The sequence below is a fragment of the Cordyceps fumosorosea genome (genome assembly GCF_001636725.1).
Source record: "Cordyceps fumosorosea ARSEF 2679 chromosome Unknown scaffold_1, whole genome shotgun sequence".
Lineage (NCBI taxonomy): Eukaryota > Fungi > Ascomycota > Sordariomycetes > Hypocreales > Cordycipitaceae > Cordyceps > Cordyceps fumosorosea.
Genome location: NW_017387301.1, coordinates 1,660,541 through 1,686,559, shown reverse-complemented (window position 1 = coordinate 1,686,559; position 26,019 = coordinate 1,660,541). Strand labels below are relative to the sequence as shown.

The window sequence follows — 26,019 nt, the reverse complement described above, 5'->3', positions numbered from 1 at the left end:
TTTAGTGGCGCTTCCAGTGGTGCCTCCGCTGCAGCTCAGAGCCAACGCTGCGGATCCTCAACGTTTACAGGCACGCTACCACTGTAATGCCCTTATAGCTGGTTGTTTTTTGTTGCCTGTTGCGCCTGGCAGCTCCAGCATCGCGCCGCGTTTGCGACGTGACGTGAAAAAAGTTATCCCAACCCGTTCCAACGCTCCCATCTCCATCAACCACAACATCGGCGCCGCTACTCGCATCGACGCTCCTCTCGCGCTGAATCTACACCGGCTCCTCATACATGCTCTCTAGCAGCTTCACCCCGTACCACGGAATGCCATGAGCGCGACTCCTCGACTGCGGTCTGGGTTCCCCTCGACCCCCAGCACCGCCGCTCCGCGACGCAATAACTTCCACCAAACGCCGAGCACCACCGGCTCCGTCTCCTCCAACGCGAGCCTCAACAAGTCGCCCACTCTCCCGCTGGCCCCTGAAAAGGCCCTTCGACAGAACCAGCCTGCCCAGCCTCTCATCCCTTTAACGCTACTCGACGCCCCCCAGCAGCGCTTCTATGCCTTTGCCATCTACGTCCTGCTATGGGCCTGGAAGCTGTATGACTGGCTCCAGGTCGTCGAAGAGGGCGACAGCTCCTGGCTGCTATTCTTCAAATGGATCTTCATCGACTTTGCCTTCTTGTTTGGGCTTCCAGAGCTTCGTATACCCTGGCTCGAGCTCTCCCAGTTTCTCGTTACCAGCATCTTCATGTCGCACCTAGTCATCAACTACATGTTGATGTTTAATATCCCTGTGAGTTATAGCCTACCGCGACCCCAGCTAGGCGAAGCATCTACTGACCTTCAAAGCTCCCATGGCAATCCTTCTTCCTCGGCCTCGCCAAAGTTCTCTACGACCGCGAACTGTCCATTTCCGAGCAAAATGTTAAGGTCTCCAGCATCCTCAACAACCATTCGTTGATCATGGGCAAACAAATCATCAATATTCTTCCCGAAGGCTCTGCAGTTCTGAACCCCGAACAGCATCCCTATTGCATCGCACCCAAATCCAAGACGGGTGTCGTACTCCCCATCTACTTCAATTCCACCATTCCGGCAGAAGTTGAGCTCATTCGCATCGACCTCGAAACAGGCAAGGAAGAGAGAATCAAAGTCTCCAACCGCGACGTAGCCAAAGTGGCTAAGCAAATCCGAGAGCAAAGCTGGGACCCTAATATGGTCGGCTTTCAATGGGATTACAACGTCAGGCGACCTGGTGTGTACCGACTGGGCAAAGTCTTGGACGAGTACAAACTTGAAATTCAGCGTGGCGTCAAAGATACATATGTCGTGCCCTGTCCGCAGGCGAGAATCATGACTGCCGATTCTTCTCCGCGCTGCATACGTGACTTGTCCAACCTGTCTCTCGAGGTTTACGGTACGCCGCCTCTCAAGATCGTCTACAGCCGGACCATCAACGGTAAGAACCATGGCTTTCACTTCCAGAGTCTTCAACCAGACGGCTTCAGCTCGCCGCTTCTCGGCTCTACTGCCGATGTTCTACCTGATGGAGGCCAAGACATCTCGTGGGTTAGTCCTGCTCGTGTCACTGTTAGCCTGAACGAGTCCATGGCTACTTCCGGCGAGTGGGAATACTCGGTTGATGAGGTTCACGATGCATTTGGCAACACGGTTAAGTATTCTGAAAGCGTTGACGACCCTGAGCATGCCGGCGCTCGTAGCCTCGTCCAGAAGTTTGCCGTCAAAGAACGCCCCAAGGTCAAGATGCAAGGGTGTGACCTACGAAATGCTTTGAAAGTCGCCAAAGGGACGCAATCCAAGCTTCCCATCTCGTTCCAAGTGACAGGAGGGGCCTCGGATACTGCCTACAAAGTGCAGTGGAAATTCTCCCCAATTGACACCCTCACCAACAACGGCGATCACGGCGACAAGGTTATTCTCGGCAGCCATTCAGCTAAAAACTCGGGCGACAAACCGAGCGTATCTGCGCCAGGTCTCTACACTCTGACGTCCATATCCAGTGGCTCCTGTGAAGGTGAAGTCGATGAACCTTCTTCTTGTCTTCTTTTGAACCCTCTCGAGCCACACCTCTCTGTTCATGCCGAAGAGATCCCTGACAAGTGCGCCGGAAACTCGATTGGATTGCGAGTCAACCTGGATCTCGTTGGCACGCCGCCATTCGCTGTTCGCTATGATATTATTGGTAGTGACCAGCACGTCGAGACCAGGACGCACAGGGTGAACGGTCTACGCTCGCAGCTGGAGCTCATACCACAGGAGGCTAGTCGCCAGAAGTACGTGTTCAAGTCAATCGACGACAGCGTATACCGCAACATCCCTCTCACCGGCCAGGATAAAATACTCGAGCAGGAAGTCAAGCCCGCGGCAAACGCCGTCATTGCGCATGGCTCGCAGACTATCAATACATGCCTGGATTCAAATGTTGAACTGGACGTCGTCCTTACTGGGGAACCGCCCTTCAACCTTGAATGGGAAGTAATTCATGATGGCAAGCGCAAAACAGAGCGTGTCAACGATCTCAATTCCAAGACGTACACGATCAAGACTCCTGTCTTCACTAAGGGTGGAGAGTACATTCTTGCGCTGAGCAGCGTCAAAGACCAGCGAGGGTGCCGATCTTTCTTACAGGACCAGATCAAGATTCTTGTGCGCCGCCAGCAGCCTCGCGGTGCTTTTGGCCTGATCGAACAGAAGCAGAGCATTATGGCTGTGGAGGACACGCCTCTGCGTCTTCCCCTCCGGCTCCAGGGTGATGGCCCCTGGACCGTTTCCTACAGGAACCTCAATGATTCTGCGGGAACAATTACCAAGAAAATCGACAGCCCCAATGGATTCCTTATGGTAAAGTCCCGAGGTGTGTACGAGCTTTTGGATATCCGAGATAATCACTGCCCTGGTACAGTTGAGCCTGCAGGTTCGACTTTCCAGGTAGAGTGGTTCCCTCGTCCTGAGATTTCCATGATTGAAACAGACAGTATCAGCACATCGGGTGGCGTATTTGTGAAGCAAGAGGTTTGCGAAGGAGATATAGATGGCTTCGAAGTTAAACTCCAAGGTTCACCACCATACCACGTCGAATACGAGGTCCAACAACGCTCTCCTCAAGGATCCAAGGCGATGAGCCGAAGAGAATTCGACGCCGCTCTCTCCAAGGCAGCCATTTCCATGGACACCACCAAAGCTGGCGAATATACATACAAGTTCCACGGGCTCGCCGACAATCTCTACGATGCCGATCAAAAGTCCAAGGTGCTTACTGTGCAGCAGCGCGTCAATGCCAGGCCGGCCGCCACCTTCACCAAGCCTGGCCAAACCTTTAAATTTTGCCAGGAGGAGCAGGAGCACGAGGACAGGATTCCCATTACGTTGACTGGCGTGGCGCCATTCTTTGTCGAAGTGGAAATCAAACACCAGGCGGGCTCGCCTCCGGAGACATACCACGTGCCTTCGATCAATAGCAACTCGTACTCCATGCAGATTCCTAGAAAGCATCTGCGGCTGGGCTCGCAGCAGCTCCGCATCCGACGCGTGCGCGATGCACGGGGCTGCCAGCAAAAGTATGAGACGGGCGGCCCGTCGATCCAGATCCAGCTCTACGACGCGCCGTCCATCTACCCGCTCGAGTCGCGGCAGGACTACTGCGTCGGCGAGCGGATCGCGTACACGCTGTCGGGCACACCGCCGTTTGACATCCACTACGAGTTCAACGGGAAGTGGAACGCCAAGTCACAGACGACGAGCTTCCGGCGCGTGGCCGAGAAGCCCGGCGACTTCATCATCACTCGCATCTCGGACAAGGCGAGCGAGTGCCGCGCGGCTGTGCACCTGCCCAAGACGATCCACGCGCTGCCGAGCGTGCAGATTAGCCGCGGCCAGCAGTCGCGCGTCGACATCCACGAGGGCGGCGAGGTGGATATCTTGTTTGAGTTTTGGGGCACGCCGCCGTTTGAATTTACCTTTACGCGCAGCACGAACGCGAAGAAGGGTCACCGCAGCGTGCTTCTCGAGACGAGGCACGACATATCATACGAGCACTCCAAGGTTGTAAAGGCCTCCCAGGAGGGTACATACGAAGTCGTCGCCATCAAGGACAAGTTTTGCTCGTACTCGACGCAGCAGACGGACAAGCGAGACAAGAAGTGAGCGTCTGCCGTCTGCCGTCTGTCGGGTCATGTCTTGCGTTTTACGAATCTCTTCATTCTTGGGTGTCTTGTTCCATGGCCTGGTTGTCTATTTCGGTACTGGGGGAAAGAACAAAGCGGATTGGGTGCCCTGGCTCTTTTCAATGTGTATATATGTGTGCTCTTTCTATACCATGGCACGGCGTTGCTTGTCGCTTTTCTTTTTTTTTGAATACAGCTCAAACAAGAAAAGCAAGCTCAAGTTCTGACTCTGAGTTATTTTCTTTTTAAGCTGCGGTTTGTTGCTTCTGTCCTGTTTGAGTAGGTTGGTTGGCTGGATGATGGATATTTTCATAAGCTAGATTGTAAAAAGGGGAGAAGTAATGATATTTTCCAAGTCTTTTTTATCATTTACTATATACACATCTCTTCCTTGGTGATATGATGAAATCTTGGTCACGCCAGCATCTTCTATATACCCTACGTCGCTAACCCATGTAAATGCAATGCACATTTCTCCGCGACCACATTATTACTCTTCGTCGTCGTCCCCGGCGACCATCTCGATCGACTTGATGAGCGCGCCGCCGATGCGCGCAATCTCCAGCAGGACCGCCTTCCGATTGACCCCCACCACATCCTCCTCCCCCTCCCCATCGCCATCCTCACCCGGCACCGAGCAAAAGTTGTACGGCAGGCCGGCGCGGAACTTGGACCTCCGCAGCGACCGCGGATCCCACAGCGCCGCAATCGTCGCCCCGTCGTCGCCGTCATCGCCACCGGGGAAGAAGACGAGCGTGTCCGCATAGACGCGCCGCAGCTCCTCGACGAGCACGTCGACGGGCCGTGCGCGCACAGGCAGCGGCGCGCGGCCGCCGGCCACGCCGTCGAGGTTGCGGAACTGCGACGCGCGGGGAGCCACGGCGTCGCAGCCCGTCTCGCGCGCGACGACGCGCAGCGCCTTGGCCGAGAGGCGGATGAGCACGTCAAAGTCGTGCAGCGCGGGCTCGAAGAGCGCCTCGACGTCGAGGCGCGCAGAGCCGCCGCGGAGGAGCTTGCAGGCGGCCTTGGCGAGGCGCGTCATGCGTGCGGCGACGAGCTTGCCCGGGCCGTGGTCCTGGGTGTACGCGGCGCCGGACGGCGCGAAGGCGGTGGCCACGACCAGGACGGGCGTCGTGTTTATGGCGGGGTCGCGGCGGCGCCAGCCGTCGAGCGTGGCCTGGACGGCGGCGCGGTCGGCGGGTGTCATCTCCTCGGCGGTGTCGAGGACGAGCGGCCGCTCGCGCCAGTCCCAGCGCGCGAGCAGCGCCAGCGTGCGCAGGAAGCCCGTGGTCGCCGACGACGGCGTCGCCCACGGGTACGGCTGCAGGAAGGCGTGCAGAGCAAGCAGCTCGACGAGCTCCTCGCGGACGTGGCCGGCGAGCTTGTGCGCGGCGAACCAGCGCTTGACGAGGCGGATGGTCGGTGAGAGCGCTGGCAGGCGCGTGCAGTACGTCGCGATCGTCTGCGTGTGGAGCGGGAGGACGTCGAAGAGCCAGTGGAAGCGCAGGCTGGCCTGCTTGGCCTCGTCGCGCGCGTGCGGGTCGAGCACCTTGTTCTTGGCCTGCCGCTCGAGAAGGGTCTCTTCGAGGTCGCAGTGGATACGCAGCCGGAACGCGGCACCGCTGTCGTAGAGGACGTCGAGGAAGGCGAGATTGGCGATGCCAATGTCCCTGTTCTCGCGGCCGAGGTACGTCTTGATGTTCTCGTGCGCGCCAGTGAGCCGGCGGTCAATGTCAAGTAGGAACTCAATCTTGGCCTCTTGGATGGCGGTCAGGTTCTCGGGCCATTTGCTCGACTGCTCAAAGTAGAGATTGACGTCGATGGGCTCAATCGTGTCCTTGTGGAAGCCGACCGGCGGCGCCTCGACGGACGCGTAGCGGGCAAGCGCAGAGACGGGCGAGAGCTGACGTATTTGAAGCGGCAGGTCTTCCAGGGTCCGGATGTCGTGCTCAAAGGTTTGAAAAGATCTTCGTGCGGCATCGAACGCTGATTTGTCGAGATGGGACATGTCAATGACACCGGCCAGGTCTTGGCTGACAAGCTGCACGTTTTCTTGAGCGAGCTTCAGGTGGCGGTTCAAAGCGTACTGGGCGATTTCTTGGCAAATGTGAAGAGGGAGCTTGCTCGTCCACTCGACACATTCTAGGATACTGCCGTCTTTAAAACGACGCAACTCAGCTTTCTCGCCCCAGAACTGACGGAATCTAGCCGCTTCCTTCTGCTCCTCAGCAGACGGACCGTGTTCCATTTGTCTGCTCATGTGCACCAGGTCGAAGATGACGCCAACAGTAACAGCGGCCGGGGCAGGCGGGCAGGTACCAGCGAGTTTCCACTGCTTTCTCGAGGGCGGCTGAACGCAGACCAATTGCGCGCGCTTGCCAAATGCTTTGTGCAGGATTCTAGAAGCGTCGAGGCCAAAGTCTGCAATTTCGCTTCGACGGTCGGGCGAAGCGGCATACTTGGAAAGGTTGGGGTTCCTGATTTCCATCACAGCATCAAACACCTGTGACGGCACATCTACTTTTGTGATGAATGTCGCGTCAAACTTGTCGGAAGCCTCGTCGGCGAGGAGCTCTGTGGTAGACTTGGCACACATATGCAGATAGTTGGCAGATCCAGGTGTCATCTTAAAGAGGAGGTTAAGTTGCCGAGTAGGGTCGAACATGACGGGTCCTGTCTCCTTCATTGAGTCAGCGGCCGCCTTGGCCGAGTTGAATGCAAAAGCCTTCTTGGTAAAGTCAGTCGTGGACAGGAACTGGATGGCAGCCTTGAAGAGCTCAGTGGCGCTCAGAGACGTAGAGAGAGCAGCGGCACCATTTCTGCCACCCATCTTCAAAAGGAGCGCAATCATGGCTGCCCATTCAAAGTGCCCGAAGCCACCTCGAGAGATGGCGCTGCCGAATCCTCGCTGCTGAAGCCATATCCTGCCAAGAATACAGGCTTCCCCGAACGCTGCGCATTCGTTTTTCGCATTCGTAACGACTCGGAGGTATTGGATAAAAGTCCTCTCAGCATTGAGGGTAGAGTTGTAGAAGGGAGTGCTCGTGACCGTCTTCTTGCTTGCCTCTGTCGTCTCCGTTCGGATATTGGTAGAGTTTGGTGTGAGCTTTGACCAGGGGAACAAGTCATCAGGGGCGCAGGGTATTAATCTGATATGCGTATCGTGCTTTGCGGGCTTCTTGGAAGGTTTGCTGGCTTCCTGTTCGGGCAGGCGAAGGACGAGGATCGGAAGCAGAGGGTTTTCGTGGAGGAGCTCATAGTGGATATCAACTTGTTCCCCGAGATCAGACTTCAATTTTGAGGCGATATATGCAATGTAGTATGCTCGTCGGTAAAAGTAGCGCAAATAAAGGTAGTCCTTATCCTGGAAGAGGGTCTTGGGCATCTGGACAACCATGTCGATTCCAAGGCGCTCTTGCAACTTGGTCATTGTCTTGCCGACAAAGCTGCCGACAACATTGCATTGCGCCGGCGGAGAGAATGCTACTTTGTAGTTGGATTCTTTGGTGGGCTTCGGTTCGGGGTAAGGAATGGTAATGCGATGCTTCTTTTCGAACTTGGTGGAGGCTTCGTAGATCTGGTAGGTGTTAGTGGGCGGTGGGTGATGAAGATTTTCTGGATTTGACAAACAGGTGCAGGGTCATGGGGCTCTATCGAGTCGATGATGCTTTTTATTTTGTGCAATTGACCGTCAAGGCCCTTGAACGCAACGGAATAAACGAGTTTGGTCTCCTTGAGAAGCTCGTCCGTTTTTAAAACAAATGTGCTGGCGGCTGACAGTCGAGTAGCGTCGCGGGACTCAAAGTCGATCAAGCCCTTGTGGCGAAGACCGTGGCCGCTATGGTCGAGCTTTCGGCGCTTGGATTCGGACTCCATGTTGTCGCGACAGATTGCGGTGGTGAAGCAGAGCGAAGCTTTGGTCGCATTATTTTGTCGCCCAGAATTTTTTTGGCGGCCGAGCAAGGGTAGCGGGGCGATAAGCGATAAGAGATGTAGTGGGAGCACAATGTGGAGTGGATAATACTGTACATAGGTGGCTTCGGTGGTGTTGAGAGCATTCAGTCAGTTGATTCAACTGCCAGTGTTGGAAAATGAAGTCATCATGAGTCTCGGTGTTCTTGATTCATTTCATTATGTGTTGCGTACTCGTTTTTTCATATAAGCAGCGCTTGAAGTGATGGGTGGGTGAGTAAGGTTCTGGGCATCGTGTCAGAGTACGTTTGGACGAATAAAGGAAGAAAATGGTGCAAAGAAACAAAGAAAATAATGACACGAAATATCTGGAGAATTAGATGTCAATTTTTAAAAACGGCCATTTTCTCTCCATGTCATAACCAGGCGATGGATTGGGACTGATCAAGGTTCATCCTGGTGGCTTTTCATTTTTGTATTGGTTAATCATCGAATCAATCAGCCACCAAGAAACAATAAAGCCTCCGTCCATTTAACTGTTAAACTCAGTGCATAAAAATAAAAGAGAGGCACTAACTGTGTTCGCTTGGAACAAGGCCGGACAGCAAACAAGTTGGCACAATGCTTATCCGTCCTGTCCGATGTTCGGAGGGGACAGCGTGTGAAACTGTCGAGTCCGTGGTAGGGCAAAACGCCGTTGCCAACGCCAGCTTTGCAGATCCTGGTTCCTGGACTGCCGTTCCTTTATCCGACGTGAGGGTCGGAATGAACCGTTGGGTGAGAGTGAGTGAGTGAGGGGCGGAAATACGCTAGAGGATTGGGCGGGAACGGAAAGCGTACCGGGAGTTGAATCGGGACTGGGCGCGGGAGAGAGGGTTGGAAGAATGGTAGAATGCCGGAATCTAGTTACTGCTGTTAATTCATTCAAGTCTGAAATATCTGCTCCATTCAATTGTGTTAACAGTCTCCGTCTGGCGGCCTTGCTGCTCGGTATAGTAACTGTATGCATAGGTACCTCGTCCTGAGCTGCAAACAGTGGCAGGCGCAAGTACCCGCATTCCGCCGGACCGTTGCAGGTAATTCTGCTGCTGGTCGGCAAAGCAAGCGGAACAGTGCCGCTAAGTAGCTAGTTTCATAACTTGATTTAAGAATTAATTCAGGGTAATAGGACTCGTCCGCTAAAATATCTTATCCACTGTAAATTTAGTGAGCCTGCAGCTGGTTGTGGTTGTTGTGGTTGTAATAATAGCGCTTCCCCAGCTTCCCCGACCCCGGAAAGATGCGTTCCTACCCGGCCAGCGACGGTTCAAAAGCTGCCGGCTTTCCGCCGCCGCACTGCTGCTTGCACTCTGGATGCACCACGACTTGTTGCATCACCTTACACACCCTGTGCTCCTTGCCTCTTCATCCTCTCCGTTTCATCATCTTTTGAGGTTTCCTTTTTACTTTCCCTGCGACTGAACCCTCTACAATCCAACACAACCTTCCCACAGCAAACGCCCGCCATCCCTCCCTTCACATTGGTCACAATGCCCTCCACCGTCATGCGCATGCGCACCTTGGGCGCCTTTGCCCGCCACGCGAGCAACGTGAGTAGCTTTGATGTCTTGGGACCGGCATCTAAGGCAATCACTAACCTCCTTCACAGCCCACGGCCGTCTTCAGCAGACAATTCTCCGCCACGGCCCGCCGCGCCGAGATCAACAAGGTCCTCCCTTCCGCCGCCGAGGCCATCAAAGACATGAAGCCCAACTCCACTCTCCTCTGCGGCGGCTTCGGCCTCTGCGGCGTTCCCGATACCCTCATCGACGAGGTCCTCAAGAAGCCCGAGATTGTCGGCCTGACGGCCGTCTCCAACAATGCCGGCACCGACAACTCGGGTCTGGGCAAGCTCCTCAAGACCAAGCAGGTCAAGAAGATGGTCGCCAGCTACATTGGCGAGAACAAGACCTTTGAAACCATGTACCTGACCGGCGAGGTCGAGCTCGAGCTGACCCCGCAGGGCACCCTCGCCGAGCGCTGCGCCGCTGGTGGCAAGGGTATCCCCGCCTTCTACACGCCCGCCGCCTTTGGCACCGTCGTCCAGACCGGCGACCTGCCGCTCAAGAACAAGCCCGACGGCACGCCCGCCGAGTACTCGTACCCCAAGGACGTCAAGGTCTTCAACGGCAAGTCCTACCTCCTCGAGCACAGCATCGACGGCGACTACGCCTTCGTCAAAGCCTACAAGGCCGACAAGCTCGGCAACTGCCAGTTCCGCCTCGCCGCCAACAACTTCAACGGCGCCATGGGCCGCAACGCCAAGATTACCATCGTCGAGGCCGAGCACATTGTCGAGCCCGGCGAGATCCCTCCCGAGGCCGTCCACCTGCCCGGCATCTACGTCAAGCGCGTCATCCAGAGCACCACGCCCAAGAACATTGAAAAGTTCACCTTTAGCAAGGACGAGAACGACCCCGACGCCAAGGCCGCCCTCGGCACCGGCGAGACGGCCGCCAAGCGCGAGCGCATCGTCCGCCGCGCCGCCAAGGAGTTCAAGAACGGCATGTACGCCAACCTGGGCATCGGCATGCCCATGCTCGCCCCGGGCTTCGTCGGCCCCGAAGTAGAGGTGCAGCTGCAGTCGGAGAACGGCATCCTCGGCCTCGGCCCGTACCCCAAGAAGGGCGCTGAGGACGCCGACCTGATCAATGCCGGCAAGGAGACGGTCACGCTCAACCCGGGCGCCGCCGTCTTCGGCAGCGAGGAGAGCTTCGGCATGATCCGCAGCGGCCGCGTCAACCTCACCATCCTCGGCGCCATGCAGGTCAGCGCCACCGGCGACCTCGCCAACTGGATGCTTCCCGGCAAGGTCAAGGGCTTCGGCGGCGCCATGGACCTCGTCAGCAACCCGTCGGCCACAAAGGTCGTCGTCACCATGGAGCACACCGACAAGAAGGGCAACCCCAAGATTATGAAGCAGTGCGCGTTCCCTCTGACCGGACGCGCGTGCGTTTCGCGAATCATTACCGAACTTGTGAGTATTTCATTTACCTTTACAGTCGTTTTGTGCTAACATCTCCCAGGGCGTCTTTGATGTTGATTTCTCCAAGGGTCTTACCCTCATTGAGATTGCAGATGGTGTCACCGTGGACGAGATTAAGAGCAAGACCGAGGCTCCCTTCAATGTTGCCGACGACTTGAAGCCTATGCTGTAAAATTCGACAAATTTGTATTTTGATTTTACATGGTGGGATTCCTTGCGTAGCTGTTTGATTTGGTTGCTGGAGCAGTGGCCGCATTGTCGGGCGTTTTGATTTCGTTGCGCCTGTCATTAGCATAGTCAGAAGCGACAAAACAGTTTAAACTTTTAAACTTTTTACTTTAAAAAAGACTTTTTTTGACTCCCGCAATTTATGTGCTGTAGAATGAGAATGCTGATCGCCATGCGCAGCAGCGCTGACAAACGCGTGCGACCGCCACCTCTAACCGCGCCCAAGCGAAGCTTACATACTTGCTTTCTTACTTGCTTCATACCTCTGCCAACACCAGCAGCCGTTGATCATCCCGTCAACTTGCCTCTTGAACCTGGCCCGCCCTTTCATCCATTAGCAAGTTTTTTTTTTCGAGGTGTACTCACCCGTCATACTCACCTGTCATACTATGTCGCCATGTACGACAGGCTGTCCGGCATGTCCGTCACCGAATGGACCGTGGCGGCGCGCCTCCCGTCGACGCGCGGCAGCCTCGACTGGTCGCGCGTCGCACCGCTGAAGTATCAGGAACCGCCAGGCAAACGGGCGCGGCCGCTTGTCGACATGGCGATCCGCGTCGTGGCCCGCAACATCGGACACGCGTCCAGGGAGATGCTGGAGCAGCCCATACCGCCTCGCCTGCTCTGGCGCCTGTGGCGGTTTCTGGAAGCCAGGTTCGTTCTCGCTTGGTCCCAAGCTCACCTCCCAACCACCCAAGGCACCCAAGTCCGCATGCTAATGACTTTCCGGCTTCCAGAGGAGGCGCCTGCCTGCACGCGTGGCGCATCTTCTCCGACATCCTCATGAGCGATGACGACGACGGCTCGGAGGACCCGGTCCTCGGGCTGCACCGCTTCCGGCAGCACGTGTGCCGCCCCGAGGAGGAGCTCGCGCTCTACACCGGGCCGCTCGACTCGCCCTCCGTCGAATTCGTCGCGCACCTGGTCATCTCCGGCGACTGCTTGTTCACCGGCAACGAGCTGCTGGCGCTGGCCGGCATGCGCAACCTCGGCGTGCTGGAGCTCATCCGGCCCGCGGACGACCTCCCCGCCGCGTTCCCGCACGTGAGCGACCGCCTCATCCGCGGGTGGTCCGAGGCCGCGGACCCGTTCCCGCTGTTGCGCGTCCTGCGCATCTGGGGCGACCGCTCCGTCACGCAGGGCTCGCTGCGTTGGGCCGCGCGCTTCCCGTCGCTCGTGCTCTACGACGTCGTCGCCGGCAAGGACGACTGGGCGGCCGCGCGCACCGAGGCCGAGGCCACCGGCTGGACCCTGGCGCGGCAGGCACCCCGCGCCGAGGACGCGTCCATCCTGCGGTCCCTCTTGCTGCTCGCGCCGCCAGCCGCGACCAGCCACCAGATGCCCTCCGGCGGGACGGCGTCCAGGAACATCGATGTCGACCTCATCAACGTGTCGAGCGACCCGCGCTGCGTGCTCAGGCGTGTGCCGCCCGGCGAGGCGCCTCCACTGCTCGACTACCTCGCGGACCCGGCCAAGCTGACCACGAACAGCCTCCAGCCGGAGACCTCCCTCCGCCGGACCGCGGCAGCGGCAGCGCCGCCGAGGCAGTTCTGTCACGAGACCGCCTTCGAGGCGTGGGCGTTTTGGCTGTACGCGCTGGTCGGGCAGCTCTCCGGTGACCGGGACCTAGCCGGTCGGGGCGTCGCGTTGGCGTGGCAGACCGTCGCGGGGCCGTTCGTGCTGCCGTCCAAGCCCATGGCGAGCGTCTTCCTCGGGCACAGCGGCCCGGGCGGCATCACCAGCAAGCCGGCGTACGTTGGCCGCGGCCTGTTTGCTACGAAGCGGTTCACGTTTACCCGACTCGACATCCTGGACGGCGTGATGCCGCCGAATACGCGGGTGCCAGAGGCACGCGTTGTGAATCCGGTGCATAGGTCGGAGCGGCAGCAGCCGTCGTTGAAAAATAGCAAGCGGCGGCGGATGGAAGATCTCTTGGACTCCTTTCCCTGAGCTACAATCAAGCTCGAGATGAAAGGTCACACGAGGAACGCGGGTGCTTTGCAAGCAGATTTTGCAGCAGCTGGGACCGTGGGCTTGGTTGAAGACATGCTGCAAGCTACGTTTCTGACCGCAGCTTGGCACAGTACAAATTATAGAGAATAGGGTACTGGGTATATAAATGGCGATAGACGTAAATAAAAGAGTTTTCGTTTCTACGGTTTACTTGGAGTCGAGTCGTGCGAAATGTCTTCGTTTGTCGTCGATAGCTTCAAGCGTTGACGATTCGAAAAGGGGGGAAAATGTGCCACCGGTAAAATTTATCTGCCCCAAACGGGAAAGCAGCGGGACAGAGGGTAAAACAGCGACAGTTGCTCTCTCCTCCAGTTTCCCCTCCAGTCTCATCCATGGAGAAATGAATGCCAGAGTGAATATGAAGGATGAATATGTATTTTCTAGTAGTTGAAGAAGAAAGAAAGAAAACAAGCAAAGTCTAGGCGGCTGCGCGCAGTTTTCTACCCTGCTGGCTGCGGAAGAATGATCAGCCATTACTCCGGAGGCGGTGGTGGCTGAAATGAGATGCTGGGCCCTGGCAGGATTTTTTCGCCCACCAGCCACAGACACGGCTGTGCCCTGGACCACCATTACACCTGCAGGGGTCATTACCTTGGCTCTCAGTGGCTGGCCTCGCGTTGCCAGCGGATGCTCCCGCTATTTTAAGGCCTGGTCCTTGAAACGGCCAGTCTGTCGACCGGCATTGCTTTCAGAATGAGGGAGCAATGGAATAGTTAAGGACGTAAAATGAGTCACTGGACTCTCCTCGAAAGTTATGTAGTCTTGATATTAATTGAAAGCGTTATGACTACTGTCGTGTCGTATGAGCCTGCAGGATCACCGCTTGTCTTCTGTAGCAGCCCCTCCACGGTTGAGTCACGCACGCACTGCCTCGATTTTGACTTTTGACTCACAACGCTTGTTCGTTTAAGTTACATTATACAAATTATGTACAATAAAAATCAAGTTCTAAATAGACTTCTAGGCATTTATAAGCTCTCGCTGCATCTTCACCCAGTTCTACCTTTCCCCAAGATCTCAGCATCTCATCTGTTGCTACCTTAGATTTCTGCCCGAGTCACCTTGCAGTACCCCGCTACCCCGCCTCCATCACCAGTCCATCAGGCTTGCAATTTCTGCCTCGAGTTCTCCCTCCCCTTCTCTTCCACCACTTTGGACACCCTCATATCCCACACAACACCCCGAGAATCCTCTCACCGTCTTCCCAAAATGCCTTCCACTTCAGCACCAGCAACAAGCTCCCGCGGTCGCGGTGGCAAATTCAAGAAATACACCCGTGGAGGTTCGTTTGCCCCAAGCCGCCACCCTCACATGCCCCTCCAACAAGGTTGCGGGTTTGTACGCCTCCAGTGCTAAAATTCCCCTTCCCTCTCCAGGTGGCCGACACTTCTCCCGCGATCTCCAGCCCACCAACGCCGAGGGCAACCAGGTCAGCATGTGGAGCGCCGACGCCCAGCACAGCAGCGAGGACGACGAAGACTCTGAGGAGGAGTCCTCCGACGAGGACGTCGGCGGCAAGGCCGCGCCCGCCGCCGACGCCAGCCGCGAGGACCGCAAAGCACAGAAGAAGGCCAAGAAGCAGGCCGCGATAGCCAAGTCCCAGGCCCACACCGTCGAGGTCGGCGACTTGCCCTCGAGCGACGACGACAGCGACGACGACGACGACGGCATGCTCGCCAACCCCAACCACTCCAAGGCCGCCCGCAAGCAGACGGCCGCCCCCGCCCCCGCCCGCGGCGGCGACGTCGACGAGATCACCGAGGGCGTCGCCAAGATGAACGCCCCCGGCAACCGCAAGGAGCGCGAGGCCGTCGCCGCCCAGGCTGCCAAGGAGCGCTACATGAAGCTGCAGGCCGAGGGCAAGACGGATCAGGCCAAGGCCGACCTGGCCCGCCTCAAGCTCATCCGCGAGCAGCGCGCCGCCGAGGCCGAGCGTCGCCAGGTAAGATTACCAAATTCTTCTATCCCCTACGCACGTGGAGGGGGAACACGCAGCTGACCAACCAACACCAGGCCGAGAAGGAGGAGAAGGATGCGCAAGACAAAGCCCGCAAGGCCGAGATTGAAGCCCGCGAGAAGAAGCTGCGCGAAGCCGCTGCTGCTCCTAAGAAGAGCAAGAAGAAATAAAGGCTTGCTGTCGCTTGCGAAGCAAAAGCGGTCGTTGGGCGGCCGTCCGCCCTCAACCTGTGTATATATAAGACGTGCAATCCGGCACACGACGGGCTTTTGACAAGTTGAGCTATCATGGGTCGATTTTAGAATACGATATTACCAGCTGCTAAGCAGGCCATGCTTGCCCAGACCATTTACTTTCTTCGATGCAATTGTGCGATGCTCCGGACTATAGTACAACAGTGCCACAGCGTAGTGGACAGCTCGATATTTCCATCAATAGACAGAGATAGGTACGTCTCCGCATATTACTATTTTGTTCGGGGTTGCGTCTAGAGGGCTTGTCTCTATGTGCATCGAATATCTCAGCTGGTCACTAGCGTCTTCCTGATGATATTGTATGCAATGAAATATCTACTAAAATCGGGATATTGCTATAACTTTCAGTGGGCGTTCTATAGATATTCAAAATCTCAGTGCATATGTATATAAACGTTTCAAATACTTATTTTAATACATCCGTCAATCAGGTTATTAGCTGTCAGACCAGCTTTTGATGAACGCTCAATAATCGTTAATACTATGCTCGCCCTTTTTGCTGTTGGAGAGGACTTGTGACATGAAAGGCAAAATAATAATTATCAACATCCCGTCCAGCCTCTTCGGAGGCAAAAAAGAAATCGACAAGTGCAGGATTTGAACCTACGCGGGCGAACCCACATGATTTCTAGTCATGCACCTTCTGTAATGCCTTATTAGCGTACGTTTGCAAGTGGAGCATAACGATTTAACTTACAACCACTCGGTCAACTTGTCTTAAGCTTAGTTTGCTTCCAGATATTCATTACTATATGGTCAAGATACTCAAGACTTCCGCATTACACCTTGTGCACCACCCGCTATAGCGCGCCCCGCAAAAATTTACAGCAGATCAAAAGCAACTCCAACTTTTTGGGACCAGACACCCTCATCACATTACAGTACATCATGGATCCGACACTCTTGGTTGGGGATATCGTGGAGAGAGATGTTGCTGATATCAAGAAGCCCAGTTTCCCGACTGCGCCGCCGACAACAACGGGCTTCCCGCAACATAAAAAGCGATGGACGGGCTCCGCCTTCAAACAACGGCGTACCAAGGCAGCTACCACCGAAACGACAAATGATTCCAAGTCAAATAACGCGGACAACGGTCTAGCAAATACGATCAAGGATAATCACCAGAGCTTTGAAGAGATCGAAAAGAAGCGAATAGACCAGGAGAACAGGTCGAGGCTGGACGCCATGACCCCGCAAGAGATTGCGCAGGCGCAGGAGGATCTCATGAATGGACTGAATCCTGCTCTGGTTCAACGGCTTTTGCAGCGCGCACGGATTGACGAACCTACTGGCCCATCTCCGTTTGATCCACCGCCTTCGGAAGAACGGGTAAAGGAGCCACCGACGAGGACAGATCTGGGATCCGAGGCTAGTGAGCCGGAGCGCAAGCCAGCAGAGGCCAAGAAGGTCTCGTTTCAAGACGTGCCCGAGGACTTTGACGAAGACCGAGAGCCAGCGCAGATCCCAGACGACTTGATGGCGGCGACGGACCTTCGCAACGAATCGACGCACTTTCCCGGGCCGCCCAAGGTGTCCGACCTGGACCCGGCCGATCCGAACTTTCTCGAGAACCTGCACAAGAAGTACTTCCCGGACCTGCCGGCGGACCCGAGCAAGCTGGCGTGGATGGCACCGATCCCGAGCGAGGGCAGCGTGGCGGACCAGGAGTCAAGCTACTACCCGCACCCGGAGATTGCGGTGTCGGCGCTGCGGTTCGACTTTCGCGGGCGGTTCTTGTCGCCGCGGGTGAGCCGGGCGATACCGTCGTCGCGCGGGCTGCACCACCACGGGGAGGCGCCGGAGGCGGCGGGCTACACTGTCGCGGAGCTTGCGCGGCTGGCGCGAAGCGCGGTGCCGTCGCAGCGGTGCATGGCGTTCCAGACGCTAGGGCGCATCCTGTTCCGGCTGGGGCGCGGGGACTGGGGCGTGTCGGTGGACGACACCATCGCCATGGGCGTGTGGAGGGCGGTCAAGGAGGGCAGGGTGCTGGACACGCTCAACGAGGCGGCCATGGTGGAGGGCGGGCACAGGGGCAGCAAGGCGTACGCGATGGAGGCGCTGTGGCTGTTTGAAAAGGGCGGGTGGAAGGAAAAGGTGAAGGGGCGATGAGTAGACGCGTGGTGAGCTGGTGCTTGGTGTTGTATTGTTGTGTTTATACAGTTATACCCGTCACATGAAAAAGGGAAATGCATAGTTTTAGGTGTATGGAATGATTTATGACTTAGAAACTATTCCTACTTCTCGTGAAACTGTTGGGTGGATTTCTATTGGTTACCTGGCATTCCTACGTTGATTTGTCGTATGAGAAGCAAGTAACTTGCCGCAGTGTGGCGGTGTTGATGGTGTTGGTTTGTCGAGGCTGCCATTGGCCAGAGCCTGAGGCGACAGCGTTTCGGCGGTGGTAGAGCCCTGTAAAGCGCTAAACGAGACCTGCAAGAGCCCTGTGATGCGCTAAGCAAGTGTCACAAGCGCCAAGGGTGGAAGGAAGAAGCCGAGGCGACCAGGTGCAGGACGACAAAGGACAAAAACTAGCAACAGAAGTTCAATTAGAGCTTAATGTTCCTTTATCTTAGTTATGCTCTTTCTTGAGTCTTCCTCTTTTTTTTGTCCTCCGTCTTCCTAGTCACAGCTTCAGCAGCCACCCAGTTTAGAGTGGTCGTGACAAGTTACAAACTTACAACGCAGAGGTGGGGCTACGAGGCACTGCCTGACCAGTCTGAATCGAGGGACAAGAAAACAATTGCCCACAGTTTTTTTTTTCCCGCCTCCAAAGACGTCCTTGGAGGTACGTACCAAGAATATTCCCTTTTTCCCTTCTTCACCCCACAGCATCACGGCATCGCCGCCGACCGACAATTTCTCCCCTACGCTGCCTGGGTGCTTGCCAATCCTCCTGCCCGCCTCTTCATCTTCTTTGAGCCTCTGCATCTGTTCTCTCGTGTCCCATTCTCGAGTACGCTTATACCGTCCAGAGACCGCACTGCCTGCCTTTGTTGCCGTCTCTGTTGTCCGTCTCCACCGCCAAATCGTTGCCCAACGAACGACCCGTGTGGTGAGATTTGGCATTGTCCTCGTCTCCCATCCCTTTGTCGACGTCCTCTCCGAATCCTATAAGCGACGGACCCGATTCCCCCTCGATACAATCACACATCCTGCTGTCGTCCCTGCGTCAATCACGCTCCTGTGACACCGCATTGCCCTGCCTCTGCCACGCACCCATCGAGCAACGCCCCTGCAGCATCACGCGCCAGAACATTTGCACCCTCCCTGCCACCCAAGTCCGCCCTACTGCAACCATCACTCCGAGATCCTGTGACTTTGACTAGCCATGGCTTCTCCTTTGCAGTTTGCCTCCCGGACCCTCAAGCACATTGGCGTCTTTGACGCCGCGCCAGCCTACCAGCCCCTCCCTGGTTTCACCAGACCCGAGGGCAACCTTCGCTGCTGTGCCTACTCACCATGTGGCCGCTACTTTGGCTGGGCTTCACCCGAGGTTGTCAACGTCATTGATGCCTCCACCGGCGTCGTCATCCTCAGCCTGCCCATTCTCAATGTCTACGAGCTCGGCTTCTCCCCCCACGGCACCTTTCTCATCACCTGGGAGCGCCCTGCCAAGGACGAGAATGGCGACGCCACCAAGAACTTGAAGATTTGGCGCACAGTCGAGGATGGTGTTGCTGCCGCCGAGAAGCAACCCATTGGCCGCTTCGTCCAGAAGCAGCAGGGAAGCTGGAACCTCCAGTACACCGCCGACGAAAAGTACTGCGCACGCCTCGTCACCAATGAGGTCCAGTTCTACGAGACGCACGATCTCATTACTGTCTGGAACAAGCTTCGCGTCGAGGGGGCCGCTAACTTCGCTCTCGCTCCCGGAAGCAAGAACCACGCTGTCGCAGTCTTTGTCCCCGAGCGCAAGGTAAGCCTTTCTTTTCCAAATACCCACCAGTCCATCCTCTCGATGCTAACATCCCTACAGGGCCAACCTGCCTCCGTCCGCGTCTTCAATGTACCGCAGTTCAACGCACCCATTTCTCAGAAGACCTTTTTCAAGGGCGACAAGGTCCAGCTGAAGTGGAACAAGCGCGGCTCCAGCATCCTCGTACTTGCACAGACCGATGTCGACCGCTCCGGCAAGAGCTACTACGGCGAGACGACGCTCTATCTTTTGAGTACAAACGGTGCGTTTGACGCTCGCGTCTCGCTGGATAAGGAGGGGCCTATCCACGACGTCTCGTGGTCACCCAACTCTCGCGAGTTTGGCGTCGTCTACGGATACATGCCAGCCAAGGCCACCATCTTCAACGACCGAGCCATCGCGACCCACACGTTCCCCCTGGGCCCTCGCAACACAATCAGCTTTTCTCCCACCGGTCGTTTTGTCCTCGTGGCTGGCTTTGGAAACCTTGCTGGTCAGATTGACGTCTACGACCTTGAAAAGGACTACCGAAAGGTGTGCACCATTGAGAGCGGCAACCCCAGCGTGTGCGAGTGGAGTCCCGACAGCCGATACATCATGACAGCCACGACGTCGCCACGACTCCGTGTTGACAATGGTGTCAAGCTGTGGCACGTCGCCGGCACTCTTATGTACAATGAAGATATGGTTGAATTGTACAACGTTGTCTGGAGACCGCAGGCACCAGAGGCTGCCGCACCGGGCGACCCTCTCACCACCGTGCCCCCTCCCCACGCTTCCGCCGCCACCTACCTCGGCACGGTCAAGACGCCGAGTAAGCCTGCCGGCGCGTACCGACCCCCTGGTGCTCGTGGCCTGGCCACCCCCTTGCACTTCAAGCGCGAGGACGAGGGTGGAGCTGCTCATGTTGTGAGCAACGGCACTCAGAACGTTGGACCCAACGGCTTCGGCCGTGCGCGTCGCGCCGTTCCAGGCGCCGAGCTTGCCGAGTCTGCTCCTGCTCCTGCGCGTGGAGTCCCCGGGGCCGAGCCGGTGGAAAACGACGGCGCCAAGAAGAACAAGAAGAAGAGGAGCAAGAAGAACAACAACCAGGGTGAGGGCAAGCTCGAGGCGGAGCCGAATGGAGGTGCCAGCCTTGCCCCTCCTCAGCCAGGAAAAGATGGTCGCAGTCCCGAGAGACGTGGTGCTGGCGGCGCTGGCGCCAATGATCGCCGCAGCCGCTCTAGAAACAATGGCGATAGCCGCAGCCGCAGCAACACCACGCAGGGACAGCGTAACGGCGCCAACGCCTCTCAGCAGGCTCCTGGCGCGGCGGGAGCTGGCGCCGCCGATGCTAACCCCCATGCTAAGAAGATTCGCAGTCTGCAGAAGAAGGTCCGCGCCATTGAGGATTTAGAGATGCGTCTGGCTGGTGGAGAGAAGCTCGAGGACACGCAGATGAAGAAGATCAACACCAAGTCGGCTGTGCTTAAGGAGCTCCAGGGACTGGGTGCTGAGTCCTAGATGATGGAATGAGATTGTTTGGCAAAGACAAAGAGTCTTTCCAGATTGCCATTGTACACGGTGGCTGCCGTTGTTTCGCGCATCCATGGGATCGGCCTCTGTCTTGGATATAGAGAATGAGAAAAGGGGATGAAAATGTCTGTCGTACTGTTTGCTGGTACAACGAACGGCTACTGGACGGTGATGGCAAAAGAAGGAAAAAAGGGAGGACGTCTCTATCTAGATCATGACTGCAAAACGGGTAGCATAGATTCGCTGGAAACGCGAGTGTAGGGAATGGGATTATAACATGAATAACACCTATACGTCAATTGAGTTTGTTTCCACCGGCCTCCTCTAGATCTTCTACATCCCGTGTTTCGCTCGGTGACCCTCGCCGGTACCAGGCCACGGCAGGCTCAGTCGTGGCATCGACCTTACCTTATCCACTAGACTCTCGGAAACCGACAATTCTCGGCCGAATCGTGTCACGACTGTAATCCGATGTCAAATGAGCCGATGCAGGGGCGCGTGAAGTATGAGTCTTGTCGTGTACGCGCAAGCCCGGGACCGAGAAAAAGTGGGCGATTTTGCCGAGGCCGGCCGGCCGAGTCCGCGTAGGGCCGGCTGGGTGTTAGCGCGAGCCCTGTCAGGCTGCCAACACGTTCATATAAAGTCGATACGAGTATGTGTAATTTTTAGACGTTCTGTAGAGATTGATAACCAGAACTGCATGTAATTCTGTTCCTTGAACCCTTTTAATTCTTATTATTGCCCAAAAATTCCGGCGCAGCAATGACCTCCGCCAAGACCGACGTCGAGGCGGCTCCGTCCTCCGGCACCGACACCGACACCACCACCCCCGGCGTCACCACCAAGGAAGCCCTCCCACAGCCCGACGATGAAGACGACGAGTTCCCCGACGGCGGCCTCCGGGCGTGGCTGGTCGTCGCGGGCGGCGCGGCCGTCTTCTTCTGTTGCCTCGGCCTCGGCAACTCGTTCGGCACCTTTGCCGCGTACTACCTGTCGCACCAGCTGCGCGGGCATTCGCCGGACGCGGTCGCCTGGATCGGCAGCGTGTCCGCGTTCCTGCCCTTCGTGACGGGCGTGCTCGGTGGGCCGTTGTTCGACCGGTACGGCGCGGCGGTGAGTTTTCTCTCCCTCTCTTCCTTTCCCTCGTCGTCGCTGACCGGGTTACATCCAGGTCGTCCGCCCCGGCGCCGCCCTCTACTTCGCCGCCGTCATGGGCCTCAGCGCGTGCCGCACGTACGCGCAGCTCATGCTCGTGCAGGGCGTGCTCATGGGCGCCGCCGTTGCGCTCCTGCAGTTCCCGGCCTTCGCCGCCGTCGCGCACCACTTCAAGCGGCGGCGCGCGGCCGCGCTCGGCCTCATGGTCGCGGGGTCCTCGCTCGGCGGCGTCGTCATGCCCGTGTTGCTGTCGCGCATGCTCAACGATTCCAACCTCGGCTTCGGGTGGAGCGTGCGCGTCGTTGGCCTCATCATCCTGCCGTTCCTGCTCTTCGCCTGCTTCGCCATCGCCCCGCGACTGCCTCCCCGGCCCCGCCAGTTCGTGATGTTCGAGATGTACCGGGACGCCAAGTTTGTGCTGTTCTGCACGTCGTTCCTGTTCATCCTCGTGGGCATGTTCACGCCCATCTTCTACCTGCCGACGTATGCGCAGCGCCGCGGCATGCGCCCCGCGCTGGCGGGGTACCTGCCGGCGGTGCTCAACGGCGCGTCGACGCTCGGCCGCGTGATCCCGGGCGTGCTGGCCGATCGGTACGGGCCGGTCAACGTCTTCGGCATCGGCGCGGTGGCGACGGGCGTCGTGGTGTTCTGCTTCAACCTGCCGCAGTCTAACGCCAGCATCATCGCGTACGCCGCCGTCTTTGGCTTCGTCTCTGGAACGATCATCTCGGGCGCGTCGGCGGCCATCTCCGTCTTTGCGCGCGATGCCCGCGACATCGGCACGTACATGGGCATGGGCATGGCGCTGGCGTCGATCGGCGTGCTGGTCGGGCCGCCGGTCAACGGCGCGTTCGTCAAGGCGTACGGCGGCTACTTTGAGGTGTCTGTGTTTAGCGGCACCGTGTGCTTGTTTGGCGGCATCCTTGCGCTGGCAATCAAGGCCATGATGCCGCAGGGGCTATTCGGGCGGACGTAGGGGGAGGTAATAAACACAGATAGGCATTACTGTATCATAGACTCTAAACTAGACAGATTCCCCTTTCCATCCATCATTCCTTTCCGTGCAGAGCCCTCCACGCCTTGATCTCGTCCTCGGAGATGTGCCGCAGGCTGTTGACCTGCGCCGGCTTGCCCTGGACCGCCGCGGCCGTAACCTTGAGTGCCGTCTTAATCGCGCCGTTCTGCGCCACGCTGTGCGTGGCCGTCTCGGCCGTGAGCTTGATCAGCCCGATGCGCGGGTCGTTCTCGGACCCGTCGTGCACGCCGTCACCGAGGTCCCCCAGCCAGGCCTTGAGCAGCGGGCTGTAGTACTTCTTGACCTCGACGCGATCCGTGACGACGGCCGCGTGCCCAGCCACAGACGCCCAGGAGCCATCGGCGTCGAGAACGGAGACGTTGACCTCCGGGTCAGCCGCGATGTCGTCCGTCTTGCCGGACTCGGTGTTGATCGAAAAGACGAGGTCCAGGCCGCCGTTCTTGTCGTCGGCGCTGCCTGCAATGGCCATGCCACGCGAGACGAGCCTTGAGGAGCCAGCCTGGCGCGTCGTCAGCATGCCGTACTTGCTGGTGGCGAGGAAGGACGCCAGGTCCTGGATCTTTTCAGGACCGTCGACGTCGGTGGCGGCGTTGGCCTTGGTGTACGGGTCGGCGGGCGCGTCGCCGGTGGATGTGTTGGAGAAGGACATTGTGTCAATTGATTTTGAACTTGCTAAGATATTTTCAAGCGTTGAAGGTGTCTGCGAGAGAGAATCTTGTTAAATGCGCTGTCCTTTATACGTTGTCGCGGTAAGTGAGGGTACGTGACGTAATGGCGACGTTGATGATGCAAACGACTCAGGGAAAGCCGGTGGCATCTGAATTCTGTAGCGAATCAACTCAGAAAAGGGGTCATTATATAGTCATGACTTCTTTTGTTTTCACGTGGCCACGTGTGCATGATTCGGCGCCGATGCAGTTTCCAGTCAGATAGAGCCTGAATGGGTGATTTCCTCAATCTTGCTTTCCAGGTATAAATTGTCTACGAACAGCAACAGCGCATATGAGGTTAAAAGAAAACAATACAAATAACCCAATCTGGTAATCTACGTGTGCATTTTGTTATCTATTGTCATTTTCCTCTATGTTGTTGTTTTTATTTATTATTTTCATACAGCTTCGCGTGCGAGGACTCCGACTGGATCAAGCGATGGCCTGGCGGGCACAAGCGATATCCTCTTATAGCTGAATATCTCGGCCCCTTGTCAACCAATTACAATCTAGACACGATGACCGAGTGGTTGTAAGTTCAATCCTTGTCGTTCCACAAGACGACACTCGCTAACCAGTCAAACAGAAGGTGCATGACTAGAAATCATGTGGGTTCGCCCGCGTAGGTTCAAATCCTGCTCGTGTCGTAACATTTCTTTTTTGCTTTCTCACTATTCAGGTGGAAATACTATTTTTGTTCGCCTAATTGTGCGTCTTTTTCTTATCTTTATTTTTATCTCCTCCTCATTCTTATGGGACGCACTTGACAGCACCCTTATTCTACGATGCCTGTCACGGCGGCAGAGGCGGCACTTATCTTGCCAAGGGCTCGAACTGGGAAACGGGCGGCTTCATTTCAAGATGACACACCGTATTGGAATTAACATGTCAGTGGCGGCCGGGGGCTGGTGGAGGGTGTGCGAGCCGTTTCTGAATTGTGCAGGGAAGGGCCTGATATTATTGCCCTCGTATGAGGCTACACACGTCGTTTCGTTCTGAGTGACTAGGCGCTATTTTTATGCGTTCGTCAGGATGACGTCGCTGTCTGGCGGCCCCTTTGGGCGGTAGGTATTGAAATATGTGTGGCAAGCACAAAGAAAACGAGGAGAAATTAGTCAACCCAAAGCACACAAGTTGCGACGCCAGTGACGCGTAATACTCGACATGCAAAATTGAAGTATAATGTAGGGTAGCTGTACATCTGTCGCTGCTGAGGTAAGCAGAAATACTAAATGGCTATAGGGGTCGGCTGGATTTCGGCACAGATGTGATTCGAGTGTTGTGAAGAAAACCGGACTACTCCAATGTAGAAAAGGCCTCCGAAAATAAATTCCCAGAGGACAGACGGAATCTTGCGTTGCAAATGCACCAGGCTAATTTTGTTGGTAGTGAGGAACTGCCTTGTCTATATTTAAAGGTAAGCTTTCGAGGACCAGACGCGGTGCACCGCCACACCTGCATTAGCGCCGATCCTATTCGGCGGGCGAGATTTCACACGGGACGGGGGAGCCCTGGGCGGGGAGGAAGGAGGTGAGGTGAGGCGAAGACGGACGAGGGGTGTGGCTTGCAATTGTTTCACCGGCGCCGGCGACGTTTGACAAAAGGGAGATATTTTTTTTCTTCGCCGAGCGAACCAAGCACTGTTGTGGGGGATGAAGAATCATTTTTTTTCTCGTTGAAATGAGTGTCGATGGCACTGGTAATGAGAGCGGGCAGCATGATGTAATGCCAGTAAGAAAGGTGGTTAAAGGGAAGGCTTGGCAGAAAAAAAAAGAAAAAAAAAAGACAAAAGAAAACGGACAATACAAGACGGTGCCACATAAAAGCTACGTGCCAAACACATTGACTTGGCAGGAGTTCGGTTAGGTAGGTGCGACCATTGAGAATGCGAGACGGTAAGAATGCCTTGTTGAGGTCTAGTGCGGCAGAGCGATGGCACAGGTAGGGGCGATGTGAGATGAAGGGGCTGTAAATAAGTGTCCTTTTTGACAGAATTTCGAAATACTCATGAAGAAGATGTTTTTTTGCCTTTTCCTCTCAATTATAAATGAGCCATTTCCCGTGACCCTTTGTATACGCCAGCAACAACCGCAACAAGCTCATCTTGGTAATATGGGCGCTTA

General features: G+C 56.4%; 9 protein-coding genes across 9 annotated transcripts; 7 read left to right on the top strand and 2 right to left on the bottom strand.

Moving 5' to 3' along the window:
* Positions 1-316: 316 nt before the first annotated feature.
* ISF_00548 (hypothetical protein) lies at positions 317-4,155 on the top strand (the record flags this gene model as incomplete). The annotated part of the gene is made up of 2 exons (XM_018844155.1): positions 317-784; positions 841-4,155. 2 exons carry the CDS (start codon positions 317-319, stop codon positions 4,153-4,155), a joined length of 3,783 nt encoding a protein of 1,260 aa, XP_018708605.1.
* A 510-nt stretch (positions 4,156-4,665) lies between these two features.
* On the bottom strand, positions 4,666-8,051 carry ISF_00547 (pre-rRNA processing protein Utp22; the record flags this gene model as incomplete). The annotated part of the gene is made up of 2 exons (XM_018844154.1): positions 4,666-7,752; positions 7,806-8,051. 2 exons carry the CDS (start codon positions 8,049-8,051, stop codon positions 4,666-4,668), a joined length of 3,333 nt encoding a protein of 1,110 aa, XP_018708604.1.
* A 1,565-nt stretch (positions 8,052-9,616) lies between these two features.
* On the top strand, positions 9,617-11,284 carry ISF_00546 (succinyl-CoA:3-ketoacid-coenzyme A transferase subunit A; the record flags this gene model as incomplete). The annotated part of the gene is made up of 3 exons (XM_018844153.1): positions 9,617-9,676; positions 9,736-11,103; positions 11,153-11,284. 3 exons carry the CDS (start codon positions 9,617-9,619, stop codon positions 11,282-11,284), a joined length of 1,560 nt encoding a protein of 519 aa, XP_018708603.1.
* Positions 11,285-11,737: 453 nt separating this feature from the next.
* Positions 11,738-13,290, top strand: ISF_00545 (hypothetical protein; the record flags this gene model as incomplete). The annotated part of the gene is made up of 2 exons (XM_018844152.1): positions 11,738-11,994; positions 12,078-13,290. The coding sequence occupies 2 exons, from the start codon at positions 11,738-11,740 to the stop codon at positions 13,288-13,290; spliced, it is 1,470 nt and encodes a 489-aa protein (XP_018708602.1).
* Positions 13,291-14,562: 1,272 nt separating this feature from the next.
* ISF_00544 (Casein kinase substrate, phosphoprotein PP28) lies at positions 14,563-15,480 on the top strand (the record flags this gene model as incomplete). Its single annotated transcript, XM_018844151.1, has 3 exons — positions 14,563-14,635; positions 14,730-15,295; positions 15,367-15,480. 3 exons carry the CDS (start codon positions 14,563-14,565, stop codon positions 15,478-15,480), a joined length of 753 nt encoding a protein of 250 aa, XP_018708601.1.
* A 972-nt stretch (positions 15,481-16,452) lies between these two features.
* Positions 16,453-17,673, top strand: ISF_00543 (RNA polymerase II-associated protein 1; the record flags this gene model as incomplete). The annotated part of the gene is made up of 1 exon (XM_018844150.1): positions 16,453-17,673. The coding sequence occupies one exon, from the start codon at positions 16,453-16,455 to the stop codon at positions 17,671-17,673; it is 1,221 nt and encodes a 406-aa protein (XP_018708600.1).
* A 1,219-nt stretch (positions 17,674-18,892) lies between these two features.
* Positions 18,893-20,983, top strand: ISF_00542 (Translation initiation factor 2A; the record flags this gene model as incomplete). Its single annotated transcript, XM_018844149.1, has 2 exons — positions 18,893-19,480; positions 19,541-20,983. The coding sequence occupies 2 exons, from the start codon at positions 18,893-18,895 to the stop codon at positions 20,981-20,983; spliced, it is 2,031 nt and encodes a 676-aa protein (XP_018708599.1).
* A 774-nt stretch (positions 20,984-21,757) lies between these two features.
* On the top strand, positions 21,758-23,126 carry ISF_00541 (Major facilitator superfamily domain, general substrate transporter; the record flags this gene model as incomplete). The annotated part of the gene is made up of 2 exons (XM_018844148.1): positions 21,758-22,108; positions 22,167-23,126. The coding sequence occupies 2 exons, from the start codon at positions 21,758-21,760 to the stop codon at positions 23,124-23,126; spliced, it is 1,311 nt and encodes a 436-aa protein (XP_018708598.1).
* Positions 23,127-23,199: 73 nt separating this feature from the next.
* Positions 23,200-23,835, bottom strand: ISF_00540 (protein bli-3; the record flags this gene model as incomplete). The annotated part of the gene is made up of 1 exon (XM_018844147.1): positions 23,200-23,835. One exon carries the CDS (start codon positions 23,833-23,835, stop codon positions 23,200-23,202), a length of 636 nt encoding a protein of 211 aa, XP_018708597.1.
* Between the last annotated feature and the right edge of the window lie 2,184 nt (positions 23,836-26,019).